The sequence below is a fragment of the Mizuhopecten yessoensis genome, unplaced genomic scaffold, assembly GCF_002113885.1.
Source record: "Mizuhopecten yessoensis strain PY_sf001 unplaced genomic scaffold, ASM211388v2 scaffold10989_2, whole genome shotgun sequence".
Taxonomy (NCBI): domain Eukaryota; kingdom Metazoa; phylum Mollusca; class Bivalvia; order Pectinida; family Pectinidae; genus Mizuhopecten; species Mizuhopecten yessoensis.
The window spans coordinates 388869-407444 of NW_018408823.1; the positions used below are offsets into that span (position 1 = coordinate 388869).

Below are 18576 nucleotides of genomic sequence, written 5' to 3' on the forward strand. Positions count from 1 at the left end.
ACTAGAGAGTATCTAGTGACTAGCAATAGAATCGAGAGAGGAAACGGAGTTTAGCAGAAGATCAGTAGCAATAACCTAAGTAAGATGCATTTCAGAAGAAAGATATTATTAGATCAATAGCACTGTGTACTAGAATGCTACGTTATACCAAATCAGTCAAAGCGTAAACTATCTGTAAAGGAGTAATTTTGAAATCGCTTTGCGCTATGACGTGAACAATTTTATAAAGTTAACGAGGGTTTGAACTCACTTTCACAGACTTGTGCCACGACCAGCTCTGTCATTATGTGGAGCTCGCTAATGGTGTCGAGACTAAACAAATTAGCATAAGCCGGTTCAGATACCACGTTCGATAACTCCTGTTTGCCTTCCTCGCTCCATGTAATGCCGATGACGTTTACACCGATGTCCTTCAGAGCCTGGGCGTACTGGTAGCTCTGGGTCACTCGTCTGTTTGAGATTCCTGTCGTTATTAGAATGACCATGTCGGGGACCTGGGGCCTATCTCCATAATATTCAAAAAATACCCTCCGCCTCAGCGCGTCTAGAGCGTCAGCTAAGTTCCTTTCTCCTGGCCAAAAGCTTGCAGATCGGATGGCATCCTCGACACCCTGGGGTGTATTAATCTCTCCCAACCGGAAGTGGATTTTCGGACTTGTGCTATATGTGACCAGGGATATTCGAGTAACCTCAGAGCTTACATTAGCTAATTTGACGAATTTGATGAGAAAATCCCTAATGGTTAGAAAGGTCTCATTGTTATCGGCGTATGCTTCTGAAGTGTCAACAAGCAACACAATGTCCATGGGTCTATTTCCACACCCTACAAAAAAGGAAAACCTAGCACTAGTAAGATAGCCAATGGAACCACACAACAGGGTTGCAAACACAGAACAAGGGTTGCCAAGATATCACACAGAACCGCTGTTGCCATTTACATATAGTGTACCTAACAAAATCAACAGCAGTTGTTGATGCATTTAAACTCGTATCTCAACCACGACCGATGTTACGACACGACGTTTTAGTGTTATCATAATAATAACTAGTTTTGTTAAATGAATGCATTTAGTGGAGACACACATATACACGGAATACAAATATATCATACATATATACTTAATTATAAGTTTGGAACACGAGGCGTTACTAAAACTGTGCTATTTTGTAAATGACAATAATTTAATTTCGCTTGTAACAAACCTTTTCATTGCCCTAAAAAATATGTTATCAGCCCATAACATAAAATAAATGACGTCTCCGTTTGTAACGTCGTTTTTGATTGGCTGATACAGCGGCGTAATAATTTCAAAGAGAAAAGAGTCCATCAATAAAAGTTGATTTCCACAGGGATTGTGTATAGTAGATTAAATTATAAGGATTAACTTGAATATATGTTTTATGTTATGGAGCTATAACACATAAAACCGGAGTGTACTCTCATATAACATAAAAAATATTTTCAAGTTAATCCTTAAATCAAAATGGCGGCAGAGGTATGAATACAAATGAATTGTTAAACATATTTTAAACGATATCGCTATAATTATTAACAGTGCTTCGGTACAAGGTGAGAGTAACACGCACAGAAAACGATTCTGTTGTCAATATTCACTTAGAGTAATATCCTATATCGATACCAGTGTCCGTACAGAGATGTAACTCCATTGGCTTACAAGTATTGTTGTTATACATTTCGATTAATAAATCATGAGCAGATTTTAAGCAAAAATGCCGAAACGTTGTTTCCGTATCGATGTGATATCCTGAGTTGAAGACAGGCCTAGAAATACAACACGTGACGGGGTTCACAGGAGTAGGAATACGTTACAGTGGTGATTTGGGGGAACTATTTTCCCTTAACATAACAGCAAGTCAGTGGGATAACATACACATAGGAGTTGTAATATTTATACAAACGGCACAGAAAGAAACAGATCGATATATTCGTATTCCAGTTATAAATAATCTGATAATAACAACATGGTATTATGCAAAGTGTATAGTTATTTAAAATCCAAAAATCCATATAAATGTCAATTCCATTCATTGTTGTTTAAAAGTCAAGGCAGGAATCATAACATCTGTATCAAGAGTTACAGCAAAGCCATGGAAATGTCTGAAGAGTTTGTCTTCCCATTCTCACCGGCTGGTATTTAATTTTGTCATTTAAGAATATACGTTTCTAAATGTGTATGTTATCACTAAAATCATCCAAGATTATGATACCAAAGTGCCATAACGCTTGATACATTGTAATCCCAGGCTAGAACAAGCATTCTCAACAAGCATGGTCACATCAACAGAGCTTATCGATATCGGTTAGAACAGGAAATTGAACACCAAGTTATATCAAGGTATCACTTGAATTTGCCCAAATATTCATGAATAAGACTCATATTTAGACCAAATTATTTTAAAAAAATATATAATACACCATTCATTGTACATCAAAGATTCCTATCCGTGTAAGTAATAACTAAATTAATTACTGCATTGCTATTACTGATTATTCGTCAGTTCAATTAATGGAAATCACATGATAAATACAGCTCAGCTGTCGAAACGGCCAAATGTCAATTTTAGTTTTTATAAAAGAAATAATTATAGAAATAGAAATTTCTAAAAAATCTAAACAACGTAATATTTAACCGTCTTATATGACGTCATTAAGTTAAACATAATTTCATTTTTAGATTCTCTAGTTCTTGTTTGGGTCTAGTTTCTCAAATCTGGTTGTTTTCCGAGTCAGCAATCATTCAGAATACATTGCAATACATCTCGAGTCTTCATTCTGTGTCTGAATGTTTTGTTTACATGTATAAAGTATCTGTTATTTTTTTAATAACCTTTATACAACGTTACGTTACGGTTCTTAGATACCCTGGTAACACACTGTACTACATCAAATATTTATACATAGATCATATTCTGACATTCCCAAAAAATATATTTTGACAATTGACGTATGGTGGATTATAAAGTATAAATGAAAAGAAAATACTTGTAAGATATTTTAAAAACTTTCTTCTTAATAGTAAAATTAGATTGAATTGTAAAATAATTGTTGATTTGTTTTCTGCTTTCTTAAAATACTGGCACAAACGATGTTGTGATGCCAAAAAAGCACGCCTCTTAATTCAGATGTATCGTTATGTAAACTTAACATATGGTTGTTTTAGTTTTAATGCTGGTTTTACAAGTTTCCAAAAGAGATATAGAATGCCACAGAACCTACAATGACAAAACACAAGAAAAACGTGCATGCCTGATTTCTTCAAGGGATCTATTTTTAATTTATGTACATTGTATGTAGCGTTTCCCATGTGCACTATTCGATAAAGGACAACTTAAACTAAAAGAAAAATATGTTTGAAAAAAAATGTTCTTAACATTTTACTTTCTTTTTACTTTAGATAATTTAGATAACCAGAGATGATCAGCTAGATCCTCTACAACGGCTTCATCAGACATACCGACCTAACAACGCCGTTACTCATCACGTGATTTCCGGTCTTAACACAGGAACGACAACCGCGAAACGACAAAATGCAGTAAGATATCCCACAACACAAACCAGGATAACTTACCGTCAAATGTTCCGAAGCTTTCATCCGGGTCAAATCCATCAAGTTCTCCAAACGGGTCTAGAAAATCATCACCTTTAATACGAATACAACACATACAGTTAGAAATAGTATTACGGTGTTTTTTCTAGAAATTACTAACAGAGTTATTTATTCATTTGTAATTAGAAAAAGAAAAAACCCCGAAATAAATAGATATCATTGAATTTTAGTGGTTTTTTTTTTTATATTCAGCGTAAATCTTTTATATATATATATATTGGTACATATCATTTGATCTCCACAAAGGTTTGACTAAATTTGACAAATAGACAAACAGATGATCAACTTTACACAACATAAATACACCAACACAGAGAACGGCTGACTTTCGATAAACACAACAAAGAGAGCTGGTGAAAATGGCATATAGGTAGTATAAACAGCATGTACAAAATTGATAACCAAAACTAAATACAGCTTTCGAAGCAGTTTTCTTTCATTTAACAAAATGAAGTTCAGACAATGCTAGCCATTGCGTAAAACACAAAGAAATATCCAGTAAACAAGATAATTGAAGGTTTATAAAGTATACCAACTACAGATTGTATCTTTATTATATCGCCTTACCGATTTATGTAGAAAAAAATAGCACGGGGCTTTCGGAGATAATAATTCATTCTATCAGCTTACCCATTGGTACAGCATATACCGTATATCAATATTGTTATCGAGACTAGTTACTGAAGTAACTGGTTTCCTTTGTAACCTACCCTCGTCAATAAACACGAAACTCTTGGCCTCTTGTAGGTAGCCGAAATTTTCAATGAGGAATCTATGATTTTCCAAGGGTTTAGATACAAGTCTGTCTAGTTGTATAATATCAAACAGTCCTATTCCAATGGCGTATATCTCAATGCCCTGTTCGTTGCTAGTTTCTGCTTCTCTCATTGCTTTCGAAGATTCCAAATCGAATACTCCGTCAGTGATTATTAACAAAACATTGCGAGCTTCCGGCCGATCACCGTCCGTATTGAATACCTTAGTCCGCACAGCAAGTAGTGCATCGGCTATCAACGTGTTTCCGGTATCAAATGTCGTTTCCTGAACAAATTCTAAAAGTTCCTCTTTATTATCGACTTCATTAAGACCGAAACGTATCACAGTGGTATCACCAAACGTAACAACAGCAACGCGGACTTCTCCGGAATCTACCGAAGCATCTTCGACAATTTCCGCCATAAACTGTAGAATTTTATTGAAGTTTGATCCTGTTACACTTTCCGACGAATCAATCAAAAACACCAAATCCAGCGGTTTTGATAGGTCAACTGAAAGTAAGAATGTCTTCCTGTATTATTATTTATCGACTGGATGATAAAATGGGGTCGCTGGAGTAATTAAATGTAATTGGCAGGTTATAGCATGTCTTGTAGTGCTAAGAGCAAACTCTGAAAACCATGCAATGTCGTGTGTAGATCCTGGCATTGTGCTGTAAGCGCTATGCTGAAGATGACGATATCACTTGGTTTCCTCTGCGCATTTGTTGCAGAGATGAAGCCGAACATTCGTTTTTTGCGCAGACGTGCTCTTCCGATCTCGCCAGCTGATGATGACGTACCGAGGCCGAATACATTCTTGCCTCTAGATGTCGCCATGCCGAAGTCAAGTACATTCTTTGCCGCTAGATGTCGCCATGCCGATGTCAAGTACATTATATACCGCTAGGTGGCGCCATGCCGAGGTCAAGAATATTATATACCGCTAGGTGGCGCCATGCGGCATTTAAGGTCTTAAGCCATAAGGCAGCGCTATGACAAATGGTAAAGGGTTGTGTGGAAACTAGTCCTAGTGGGGAAATAGATATGTAATGGAAACAAGGGATCGGGTTCTAAGATTTATGAACTAAAGCACGCTGGCAGATGGGTTTCGGACAGGTTTTTGTAAATAAATTATATCTATTATATTAATCAGTTAAGCATTATGTATCTAGTAAGGTGTGTTACAAACGTCACGTTATTCGTACAATAGCATGCAGATGATTTAAATGACAACTAAAACAGATACAAAATGTACTCGCTGTTTAAACGATGGAAACATTAAACAATACCCAATCAATGGCCGAAACAACTTCGTGTGGAACACAAAACCGTTACCTGGTATCGGTATGTTTTGGAGACCATGCAAATCTCCAGAAGGGATGTAAAAGTACATTCATGCACCATTAATATTAAGGTTAAACTATCGGATTGTTCTTAGATATTTGTTAATATGTTCCTGTATTTAACTTCGGATCCAAACAATACAGAAATTAGGAATATTGGCAATTTATTTTCATTTCGATTTTTTTGTATTTTTCCGAAAACAGTACTTGCTTATTGATGTCCATTTTTTTAAGTTAAATACCTGTAAGGTGTGTTAACTCGACAGTATGCCGTACATCTCAGGTCCGTATCGAGGTTCTTAGAACTCCCTCTGTATTTCAATGTCATTCTAATGGAGTTCATCATAATAGTTTATACCAAATATTGAGAACTTTCTCAATCCTTCAGAGATGTAAGGATTCGTACAAAAAACAACACGATTTGACAGTTCTAAACGTGTCATTGAGGGACAATGAAAAGGTTGTGGCTTTGCAGCATGCTGAATTAACAGGAAATACCCATTAAAACATTATCCGCTCTTCCTCATAAGATGGTGGAAACGTATAAATAGCTACATGATAGACAAGCAGGTTTCCGACACGGTCTCACATGGAGGCAAAATATGTCAGGTTCAACAAATGATATACAGTGATATTTATACATATTTAATATTGCAACACAATATTTTCTCTATTTCCTTCTTTCTTTCTTAAATATGATATTCTTCTGAATAAGCCTTACAGGTATTATTTCGATTGTGACGTTATAATATAATATAAACGATTTAGGCGTCATTTCAGCTTCATTTTATGACGTCATCATAGCTTATGTTACATAATTCGCAGGAAAAATATATAACATGGTTTTTTTTTACTACGAGGAACTATGTAATGAATACATGCAAACACAAGCAATAATGAAGAAAAACATGGGTAGATAAATATACTTCAAACGAAACATTAATGTGTATTTTGTAACCTTCTGATACTTAATGTAGCACCCCGTAGTCCTGTAGCGGGAGTTTATCATTGATACCTAATGTAGCTCCCCGTAGTCCTGTAGCGGGAGCTTATCATTGATACTTAATGTAGCACCCCGTAGTCCTGTAGCGGGAGTTTATCATTGATACTTAATGTAGCACCCCGTAGTCCTGTAGCGGGAGCTTATCATTGATACCTAATGTAGCACCCCGTAGTCCTGTAGCGGGAGTTTATCATTGATACTTAATGTAGCACCCTGTAGTCCAGTAGCGGGAGTTTATCATTGATACTTAATGTAGCACCCCGTAGTCCTGTAGCGGGAGTTTATCATTGATACCTACTGTAGCACCCCGTAGTCCTGTAGCGGGAGTTTATCACTGATACTTAATGTAGCACCCTGTAGTCCAGTAGCGGGAGTTTATCATTGATACTTAATGTAGCACCTCGTAGTCCTGTAGCGGGAGCTTATCATTGATACTTGATGTAGCACCCCGTAGTCCTGTAGCGGGAGTTTATCATTAATACTTAATGTAGTGCCCCGTAGTCCTGTAGCGGGAGTTTATCATTGATACCTAATGTAGCACCCCGTAGTCCTGTAGCGGGAGTTTATCATTAATACTTAATGTAGTACCCCGTAGTCCTGTAGCGGGAGTTTATCATTGATACTTAATGTAGCTCGATCCCCGTAGTCCTGTAGCGGGAGTTTATCATTGATACCTAATGTAGCTCCCCGTAGTCCTGTAGCGGGAGTTTATCATTGATACTTAATGTAGCTCGATCCCCGTAGTCCTGTAGCGGGAGGTTATCATTGATACTTAATGTAGCTCCCCGTAGTCCTGTAGCGGGAGTTCATCATTGATATTTAATGTAGCACCCTGTAGTCCAGTAGCGGGAGTTTATCATTGATACCTAATGTAGCTCCCCGTAGTCCTCTAGCGGGAGTTTATCATTAATACTTAATGTAGCACCCCGTAGTCCTGTAGCGGGAGTTTATCATTGATACTTAATGTAGCACACCGTAGTCCTGTAGCGGGAGTTTAACATTGATACTTAATATAGCAACCCGTAGTCCTGTAGCGGGAGTTTATCATGGAAGTGGTTAGGGTGACAATGAAATACTAATAAAAAGTTTGTTGTACCCGAGAATTGTTTTGTTAACTCATTAATGGTCTGATAGACATCTTTCATTCTTATTTTATAAATCATTCATAGACAAAAAAGTTGTTTTATGAAAAATCATATTTTGTTTTCAAGTGATCGTCTGTATCCTTTCAACTTGTTTAATGAAATAGAACAGCCGTCTATAAGAAATAGACAGCCGTCTATAAGGAATAGAACAGCCGTCTATAAGAAATAGACAGCCGTCTATAAGGAATAGGACAGCCGTCTATAAGAAATAGACAGCCGTCTTTAAGAAATAGAACAGCCGTCTTTAAGAAATAGGACAGCCGTCTTTAAGAAATAGGACAGCCTTCTTTAAGAAATAGAACAGCCGTCTTATTATTAATCTCATATTTTTTTAATGAACCAATATTATGCAGACGGGGTCAGTCTAGCCAAGAATAGGAATGAAATGCATTTCATTAAGGTAGGATTGAGACAGCCAGGCAATGGAGTATGAGGTGTCACTAACCTAATGGGACACTGATACATGATTACAAGACAGTGGAGTATGAGGTGTGACATACCTAATGGGACACTGATACATGATTACAAGACAGTGGAGTATGAGGTGTGACATACCTAATGGGACACTGATACATGATTACAAGACAGTGGAGTATGAGGTGTGACATACCTAATGGGACACTGATACATGATTACAAGACAGTGGAGTATGAGGTGTGACATACCTAATGGGACACTGATACATGATTACAAGACAGTGGAGTATGAGGTGTGACATACCTAATGGGACACTGATACATGATTACAAGACAGTGGAGTATGAGGTGTGACATACCTAATGGGACACTGATACATGATTACAAGACAGTGGAGTATGAGGTGTGACATACCTAATGGGACACTGATACATGATTACAAGACAGTGGAGTATGAGGTGTGACATACCTAATGGGACACTGATACATGATTACAAGACAGTGGAGTATGAGGTGTGACATACCTAATGGGACACTGATACATGATTACAAGACAGTGGAGTATGAGGTGTGACATACCTAATGGGACACTGATACATGATTACAAGACAGTGGAGTATGAGGTGTGACATACCTAATGGGACACTGATACATGATTACAAGACAGTGGAGTATGAGGTGTGACATACCTAATGGGACACTGATACATGATTACAAGACAGTGGAGTATGAGGTGTGACATACCTAATGGGACACTGATACATGATTACAAGACAGTGGAGTATGAGGTGTGACATACCTAATGGGACACTGATACATGATTACAAGACAGTGGAGTATGAGGTGTGACATACCTAATGGGACACTGATACATGATTACAAGACAGTGGAGTATGAGGTGTGACATACCTAATGGGACACTGATACATGATTACAAGACAGTGGAGTATGAGGTGTGACATACCTAATGGGACACTGATACATGATTACAAGACAGTGGAGTATGAGGTGTGACATACCTAATGGGACACTGATACATGATTACAAGACAGTGGAGTATGAGGTGTGACATACCTAATGGGACACTGATACATGATTACAAGACAGTGGAGTATGAGGTGTGACATACCTAATGGGACACTGATACATGATTACAAGACAGTGGAGTATGAGGTGTGACATACCTAATGGGACACTGATACATGATTACAAGACAGTGGAGTATGAGGTGTGACATACCTAATGGGACACTGATACATGATTACAAGACAGTGGAGTATGAGGTGTGACATACCTAATGGGACACTGATACATGATTACAAGACAGTGGAGTATGAGGTGTGACATACCTAATGGGACACTGATACATGATTACAAGACAGTGGAGTATGAGGTGTGACATACCTAATGGGACACTGATACATGATTACAAGACAGTGGAGTATGAGGTGTGACATACCTAATGGGACACTGATACATGATTACAAGACAGTGGAGTATGAGGTGTGACATACCTAATGGGACACTGATACATGATTACAAGACAGTGGAGTATGAGGTGTGACATACCTAATGGGACACTGATACATGATTACAAGACAGTGGAGTATGAGGTGTGACATACCTAATGGGACACTGATACATGATTACAAGACAGTGGAGTATGAGGTGTGACATACCTAATGGGACACTGATACATGATTACAAGACAGTGGAGTATGAGGTGTGACATACCTAATGGGACACTGATACATGATTACAAGACAGTGGAGTATGAGGTGTGACATACCTAATGGGACACTGATACATGATTACAAGACAGTGGAGTATGAGGTGTGACATACCTAATGGGACACTGATACATGATTACAAGACAGTGGAGTATGAGGTGTGACATACCTAATGGGACACTGATACATGATTACAAGACAGTGGAGTATGAGGTGTGACATACCTAATGGGACACTGATACATGATTACAAGACAGTGGAGTATGAGGTGTGACATACCTAATGGGACACTGATACATGATTACAAGACAGTGGAGTATGAGGTGTGACATACCTAATGGGACACTGATACATGATTACAAGACAGTGGAGTATGAGGTGTGACATACCTAATGGGACACTGATACATGATTACAAGACAGTGGAGTATGAGGTGTGACATACCTAATGGGACACTGATACATGATTACAAGACAGTGGAGTATGAGGTGTGACATACCTAATGGGACACTGATACATGATTACAAGACAGTGGAGTATGAGGTGTGACATACCTAATGGGACACTGATACATGATTACAAGACAGTGGAGTATGAGGTGTGACGTACTTGATGGGACACTGATACATGATTACAAAACAGTGGAGTATGAGGTGTGACGTACCTAATGGGACACTGATACATGATTACAAGACAGTGTAGTTTGAGGTATGACATACCTAATTGGACATTGATACAGGATTACAAGACAGTGGAGTATGAGGTGTGACATAACTAATGGGACACTGATACATGATTACAAGACAGTGTAGTTTGAGGTATGACATACCTAATTGGACATTGATACAGGATTACAAGACAGTGGAGTATGAGGTGTGACATAACTAATGGGACACTGATACATGATTACAAGACAGTGTAGTTTGAGGTATGACATACCTAATTGGACATTGATACAGGATTACAAGACAGTGGAGTATGAGGTGTGACATAACTAATGGGACACTGATACATGATTACAAGACAGTGTAGTTTGAGGTATGACATACCTAATTGGACATTGATACAGGATTACAAGACAGTGGAGTATGAGGTGTGACATAACTAATGGGACACTGATACATGATTACAAGACAGTGTAGTTTGAGGTATGACATACCTAATTGGACATTGATACAGGATTACAAGACAGTGGAGTATGAGGTGTGACATTCCTAATGGGACACTGATACATGATTACAAGACAGTTGAGTATGAGGTGTGACATACCTCATGGGACACTGATACATGATTACAAGACAGTGGATTAGGAGGTGTGACGTACCTAATGGGACACTGATACATGATTACAAGGCAGTGGAGTATGATGTGTCACTAACCTAATGGGACACTGATACATGATTACAAGACAGTGTAGTTTGAGGTATGACATACCTAATTGGACATTGATACAGGATTACAAGACAGTGGAGTATGAGGTGTGACATAACTAATGGGACACTGATACATGATTACAAGACAGTGTAGTTTGAGGTATGACATACCGAATGGGACACTGATACATGATTACAAGACAGTGTAGTATGATGTGTGACATACCTAATGGGACACTGATACATGATTACAAGACAGTGGATTAGGAGGTGTGACGTACCTAATGGGACACTGATACATGATTACAAGGCAGTGGAGTATGATGTGTCACTAACCTAATGGGACACTGATACATGATTACAAGACAGTGGAGTATGATGTGTCACTAACCTAATGGGACACTGATACACGATTACACTGTGTTTGGTATTTTTGGTTATCAATCATCCAGTTAGTGATAACAAGCATGTACTAGGAATCGGAGACATCACACATGGATACAAACAACAAATACACTTTCTATGCAAACAATTAAGAATTAGTATGAACAATTGTCAAAAGTTAATGAAGCTGTAGAGCTTATCGACTGTACATGCTTATTTTTTTTTAGAGTATGTTATTTTGTTAATATGGAAATGGGAATAGATTGATTAATTTTAATTAAATCTCAACTGATAACGAAAGACAGGTTAACAACATGTAATACGAACATATATAACAGACTGATCGCATGTATGACATCACATATCAAAATGATATTACTATAAAATGACGTCATTTGATCATGACGTCATATTAATAGATTGTTTATCAACAAATAGTGTAAGACGATCGATCAATTCATAATAAAAACACACATAATGGAGACAGAAAGATGAAAAAAGGATACAAAGAAACATTGATGTACAGTTACTATGACAACAGATATAACATATATCTAACTCGTCAGAACAAAACGTATGTCGTTTGATGTTAGTCATATACCCTAGATCAATTTCATTTTGTGGATTTTCTTAGAATAACAGGTGTTAAATTAAACATAACCAGTATTCGAAATGTCTAAATACAGGTGTTGTCAGATATTGTTCACTTAACTTGAAATCAAAAGTTCAAAGTAACGAAGCATTTGTTTTGCAAATTTTGGTGTGATAACTAATCTGTAAACTTCTAGATATCTACACTGGTGACGTGACGAAGATATCTAAAAATGTCTTAACACTCTGTGACGTCACAAGGAATAATGACGTCACGAGTTGAAGCAAATACTATTTATTCATATCATTATTTTGATGGATAACAAGATACGAGAGACACAACACTTACCTCCCACAGAGATCACGTGGCGACACGTGGCACATATCATTAGTAACCATGACAACCAGCGAATCGTCGCCATGGTGTATCTGAAACAATAGAACCACATTGTTAAAATAGTGAAGGTATTAATCTTATATCTAACACAGTTATAATTGGTGGCACTGACTAAACGCAAATTTCACATTTACCCTAGTACAAATGTATCAATAAATACAAATAAACAACGGTATGATATCCCAAGTACAAAATATATACAATTATAGCAGAGTGACATCATACAGGAACATGGTCAAAATACAGGTACAATGTCAAAATACAGGTACAATGTCAAAATACAGGTACATTGTCAAAATACAGGTATAATGTCAAAATACAGGTACAATGTCAAAATACAGGTTCATTGTCAAAACACAGGTACAATGTCAAAATACAGGTACATTGTCAAAATACAGGAAAAATGTCAAAATACAGGTAAAATGTCAAAATACAGGAACATTGACAAAATACAGGTACATTGTCTGAATACAGGTACATTGTCAAAATACAGGTACAATGTCAAAATACAGGTACAGTGTCAAAACACAGGTACAATGTCTGAATACAGGTACATTGTCTGAATACAGGTACCATGAATTTAATATACCACAGTGTAAAACCATGGACGTAGAAAATCAAGTTTCGTGGTAAAACACAATTTTTTTTCTATATTTTCGGTAAATATTTAAACACTTAGTACTAGAAAGATGAACAACAATCAACTAAATGCAATACAGACAAACCGTTTGGTCATACGATGACCATTGGTCAACCGGACTATGTACGTTATACAGAAGTCTGACGATACGGACAGGGAACTGTATCAAGGAAATGTTTAGAAAAGAAGGAGAGAAGACCTAAACATACATTGACGATGTAACCAATTAAACAAATTGTTCTGTAAATCTTCTAAAACTTCAAACGTTTGTTAATAATAAAAGCATGGTGTCCTTTGTTGAGGGTAGTAAGATATAATACATAAACAGGAAGTATCACTTAGTAGTAAGATATAATACATAAACAGGAAGTATCACTTAGTAGTAAGATATAATACATAAACAGGAAATATCACTTAGTAGTAAGAAATAAAACATAAACAGGAAGTATCACTTAGTAGTAAGATATAATACATAAACAGGAAGTATCACTTCTGTATTATATCTTACTACCCTCAACAAAGGACACGATGCTTTTAGTATGTCATAAAAGGTTCATACAAAATATTTACAAATGTATGAAGCTTTAGAAGATTTACAGAACAAGTTTGCTGGATGTTTAAAACATTTCTTCAATTATGACCTAAATAAATAAATAGCTATGATTTTGTTCTTCATTATGTTGAGTCAGAGGTCAGCTATTTATCCTACTTGTATACGCAACTGCAGCTCTATCACGTGATGCCTTTATGATAACTACTAGAAATAGCATTTCATGCTGGTCCGTGTGATATTTCTCGGAAACATACGAGGGTGAGCGGCTATTGTGACTGGTTCATGTGATATTTATCGGAAACATACGAGGGTGAGCGGCTATTGTGACTGGTCTGTGTGATATTTCCCGGAAACATACGAGGGTGAGCGGCTATTGTGTCTGGTCCGTGGATATTTCACGGAAACATACGAGGGTGAGCGGCTATTGTGACTGGTCCGTATGATATTTCCCGGAAACATACGAGGGTGAGCGGCTATTGTGACTGGTCCCGGAAACATACGAGGGTGAGCGGCTATTATGACATGGTCCGTGTGATATTTCCCGGAAACAAACGAGGGTGAGCGGCTATTGTGACTGGTCTGTGTGATATTTCCCGGAAACATACGAGGGTGAGCGGCTATTGTGACTAGTCTGTGTGATATTTCCCGGAAACATACGAGGGTGAGCGGTTATTGTGACTGGTCCGTGTGATATTTCTCGGAAACATACGAGGGTGAGCGGCTATTGCGACTGGTCCGTGTGATATTTCTCGGAAACTCACGAGGGTGAGCGGCTATTGTGACTGGTCCGTGTAATATTTCTCGGAAACATACGAGGGTGAGCGGCTATTGTGACTGGTCCGTGTAATTTTTTTCGGAAACACACGAGGGTGAGCTGCTATTGTGACTGGTCCTCGAGCTCCCTAGGGTGAGAGATAGGTGGGTGTAGATGTCATACATGTATTACAAATTCGATAAATTGAAAATGTGATACACATGTATTACCAATAGGGCCGATCTAAAATACGATTGACCAGAGACATATAAAGCCATATACTGTAGACTAGAGCAATTCATCAAGAAAAATAATAAAACAGGAAATAAGAGATGGGAAAATGTTTTATAAAAAAACCGGGGGAAACGACGGTTTCATTGAATGCATTCTCGAGAAATATGACATTAAGTGAAAATTCATCAAACATTTTCGAGTTATCTCCCTTTAACCATAAACTTCCCATGTCTGCGGTCGTAATCACTAAAGCTGACAGTGCAAGTCAAAAAGGTTTCAATTGAGTTTTTTAGAAATACAAGTTACATTTTCTGGTTTTGAGATATTCTCCATCTAATATCTAATGCACAACCTCCCACCCCCTTCCCCAAAAAGACGGCCCTGAAAGAAGCAAATTTTTAGATACCCAACTAGTTATAACCTCTTGTGTGAAAACAATACTAATTCTCCAATTATTTCCATGAAAACGGTTCAAATATCACATTGTTGACTTCACACCACGGAGTGTCGCATTCCGCACGTGTTTTGCTAGTAACGCGTTTACACGACGAAGACTAAGAGTTCAAAATAAAGTTTTCGTGTGTTGGTGCAGTTATATGCACGTGTAAGACCGATGATCAATTTGGGATTTATAGAAGTGTTTTCAGTAATATGCCTTTTATTTTGGATATACAATTTTCAATAATGTACCATAAGTAACAATCAGCTTGGCAGTGTTTCAAAGTCTTCAGGTGAGTGCGTTTGATTTATGATATCGGTTTCCGATCAGGGTGCGCGTTACATTGAATCGCAAGACGGTCAGTAGTAGAATGATACCCGGTTTGACAGGTAATGCGCTTTTTATACCCAGCGAGACCCATACTCGCTACCAAGCAAGGACAATCTAAAACGTCGGAACTTCCTTATTAACGATAGTCGAAAGAGATGGGGAGGATCTCAAAACCAGTTTTTTTTGTTTTTTTTTTAAACAATTGTTTTTTAAATCTCAATTGAAAGCTTTTTAACTTGCACTGTCAGCTTTAACCTGGCTACCGTTATGCTACCATTAACATGTACAGATCATGCTGTCTAAGAGCCATGCCCTGGAAAATGAAACGGTCTTATTTCTGTTTGATCTTGAAACTGATAGCGAACGCATAAGTCTTGTTTACACATGTGCGCTTTAATGCGGTGATGCTTTTTGCAATATCAGCAACATTCATAAACAATCGTATGCGAAAAACAGATTTAGGAGACTTTCCTTCTACTTGTTACATTAAGAAAATGGTTGCAAACAATTAGCTGAATCTAATCAAATTTCCCATCGTAAAGGATCTTGCCTGTACAATCATCTACAGCATGTCTATGGAGCAGGAATTGACGTAAATTACAAGTCTGTAAATAAGAACACTTGTACAGCCAATTACTGCTACCATAAAAAAACTAATTCGGGGCGTCCTTATTGTCATAAATTGCCTGCAAATACGTATAAGTTGATCGGTTATATTACCGCTGTTTATTTTAAACGTAATACTCGTTTTGTCTTCAGTCAAACGTTGAAGCTATTTTGCGGAGTACTGTGGTATCTTCTACGTGTAATTCCTTGGATTTATTACGAGGAACTCATAACAGCTTAACATAGTGATACGTATCGCTCGAAAGTCCGATATGTGAAAATAAACTCTGTTAAAAATGTAATAAAATCTGTATGAAAACATCTATAGATAACTCAACGGCACCATTTCATGAGCAATTATCACGCTCAAACTTAGAACGATCGCGCAAGCTCAGTTCCCCATTTAAATGAGAAAATGCAATGTTTGTTTAAATGTTACATAACTCTAGTGTATAACTGAATATACCATTTACTCGTGTTTATTATTTCGTTTTCTATTTTGATGTACGGACTCGGTGTATGTCAAGGCAGTTTCAGAACATCACTTGAGACTGTCGATAGGAGCAGAATTGTGTAATGTTTAAGGTAGCACACAGCCCTAGTCCGGTCACACGCGTACAGAGCCCTAGTCCAGTCACACGCGCACACAGCCCTAGTCCGGTCACACGCGGTGTGTTTGTTACTAGGCAAGTATGACGTTTGTAGTCAAATATGTATTGCCAGTCGACACAAGTTAACTGTAGACTTTTTGTATCTTGATTAGCGGATATTTTATTTCTGTGATTTTTTTTACCTTGATATGAACTCTCTAAGACGAATATTTCTACAACTCTCTGCTGTAGCTGTAAGTGTTTGCACATTTTTTAAATTTTACTGAACAATTTTGAGTTCATGCTACAAAGAAACAAGTATCTATACATTGTTTTACACTTACAGCAGTAATACTGTATCTATACATTGTTTTACACTTACAGAAGTAATACTGTATCTATACAGTGTTTTACACTTACAGCAGTAATACTGTATCTATACAGTGTTTTACACTTACAGCATTAATGATGTAGTCAGTTTCGATGTATGTTACGTCACAGCAGACTTAATTATTAATTTAACATATATTCTGACAAATACCAAAGTGTCTCCGCCTTTTCATCACTTCATTGCTACATTTTGTATATTAAAGTACAAAGTGAACGACACAAGGGGAAAATAAAGAAAAAAAGTAAAATACCATTGTTTCTGAGTGTCACAATCGTATCAGATAACACTGTCGTTAAACAACAAATGTAGACCAATATGAACGGTCTAAATACATCACGAGCGGGTCACGAGCGGGTCACGGTTGAACAATCGTCATTCGTGTATCCAATATCTATACGCGTTAAGTTGTTTATGTCAGGTCAAACATTGGTTGTAGAATTATGTTTTAATTTTTAATAACAATATCATGAAAACATCCGTGATATCATTAACACTTTCACCACTGTAGACCATAATGGACTAATCTATATCAATGTATGGTAGAGTCTACTCAAGTTACCTAGGGATGAAAGGGTTAAGTAATTTACACGTGGAGATATTTTTGTGTTTCCTAATTTCTAGATAATTGTCATGTCCACGCGGAACAAACAAGAAGATGCGTTTTAAAATATATATTTTTATATAACATGAGGATTTTCGACAGAAATGTCTTACTGTCTTCAAGACTGCTCCCCACCAATGATCGCAGGTTTATTTTATGCCTAACGACTGTAAGACTATTTTGATAATTCTTAGACCCTTATATGGATCATATACAGAGTTTAATGATTGGAAGGAAAAGATGCTGACTCAGGCAAAACCTGTACGTGTGATATTACTTTTATTACCTTAGTCAGCTGCTGGTTTTCCTGAAGAGTTTTATATGAGTTATAGGAGGAGGAAGCGCCATTGAACAAAAAAGGATAACGATTGTCGAGGATGTTGTAAACTGATCACGACATAATGTCCTATGGTATGTAATAGTTCTAGATAAGGATACAGCGAGGAGAAGTTTTTATTAAAAAAACGTAATATTTTTTTTACCCGGAAGCATAAATACGACAGATGTTCCAGAAACTAACTACCCCAAAAAAACTCGTTCAATAATAAAAATGTATCTGATATTCAATTAGAGTAGATCCAGGCTCTGAGAACATTAAGGGAGACATTCCTGGGGACACTACCACCGTGTACAGCTGTATCAGATGACCGACCGCTTTATGACCACCTA

At 37.2% G+C, this 18576-nt stretch overlaps 1 protein-coding gene across 10 annotated transcripts in view; it reads right to left on the reverse strand.

Moving 5' to 3' along the window:
* Positions 1-12797, reverse strand: part of LOC110464458 — a 255107-nt gene extending 242310 nt beyond the window's left edge. For all 10 annotated transcript variants that reach the window (XM_021519688.1, XM_021519687.1, XM_021519680.1 and 7 more), the window contains exons 1-4: positions 12722-12797; positions 4340-4897; positions 3591-3662; positions 251-823 (exon numbers count right to left, since the gene is read on the reverse strand). In XM_021519688.1, coding sequence (XP_021375363.1) covers positions 251-823; positions 3591-3662; positions 4340-4897; positions 12722-12794 — 1276 coding nt within the window. In that variant the 5' untranslated portion in view covers positions 12795-12797. The remainder of the gene's footprint in view (positions 1-250; positions 824-3590; positions 3663-4339; positions 4898-12721) is intronic.
* Positions 12798-18576: the final 5779 nt, after the last annotated feature.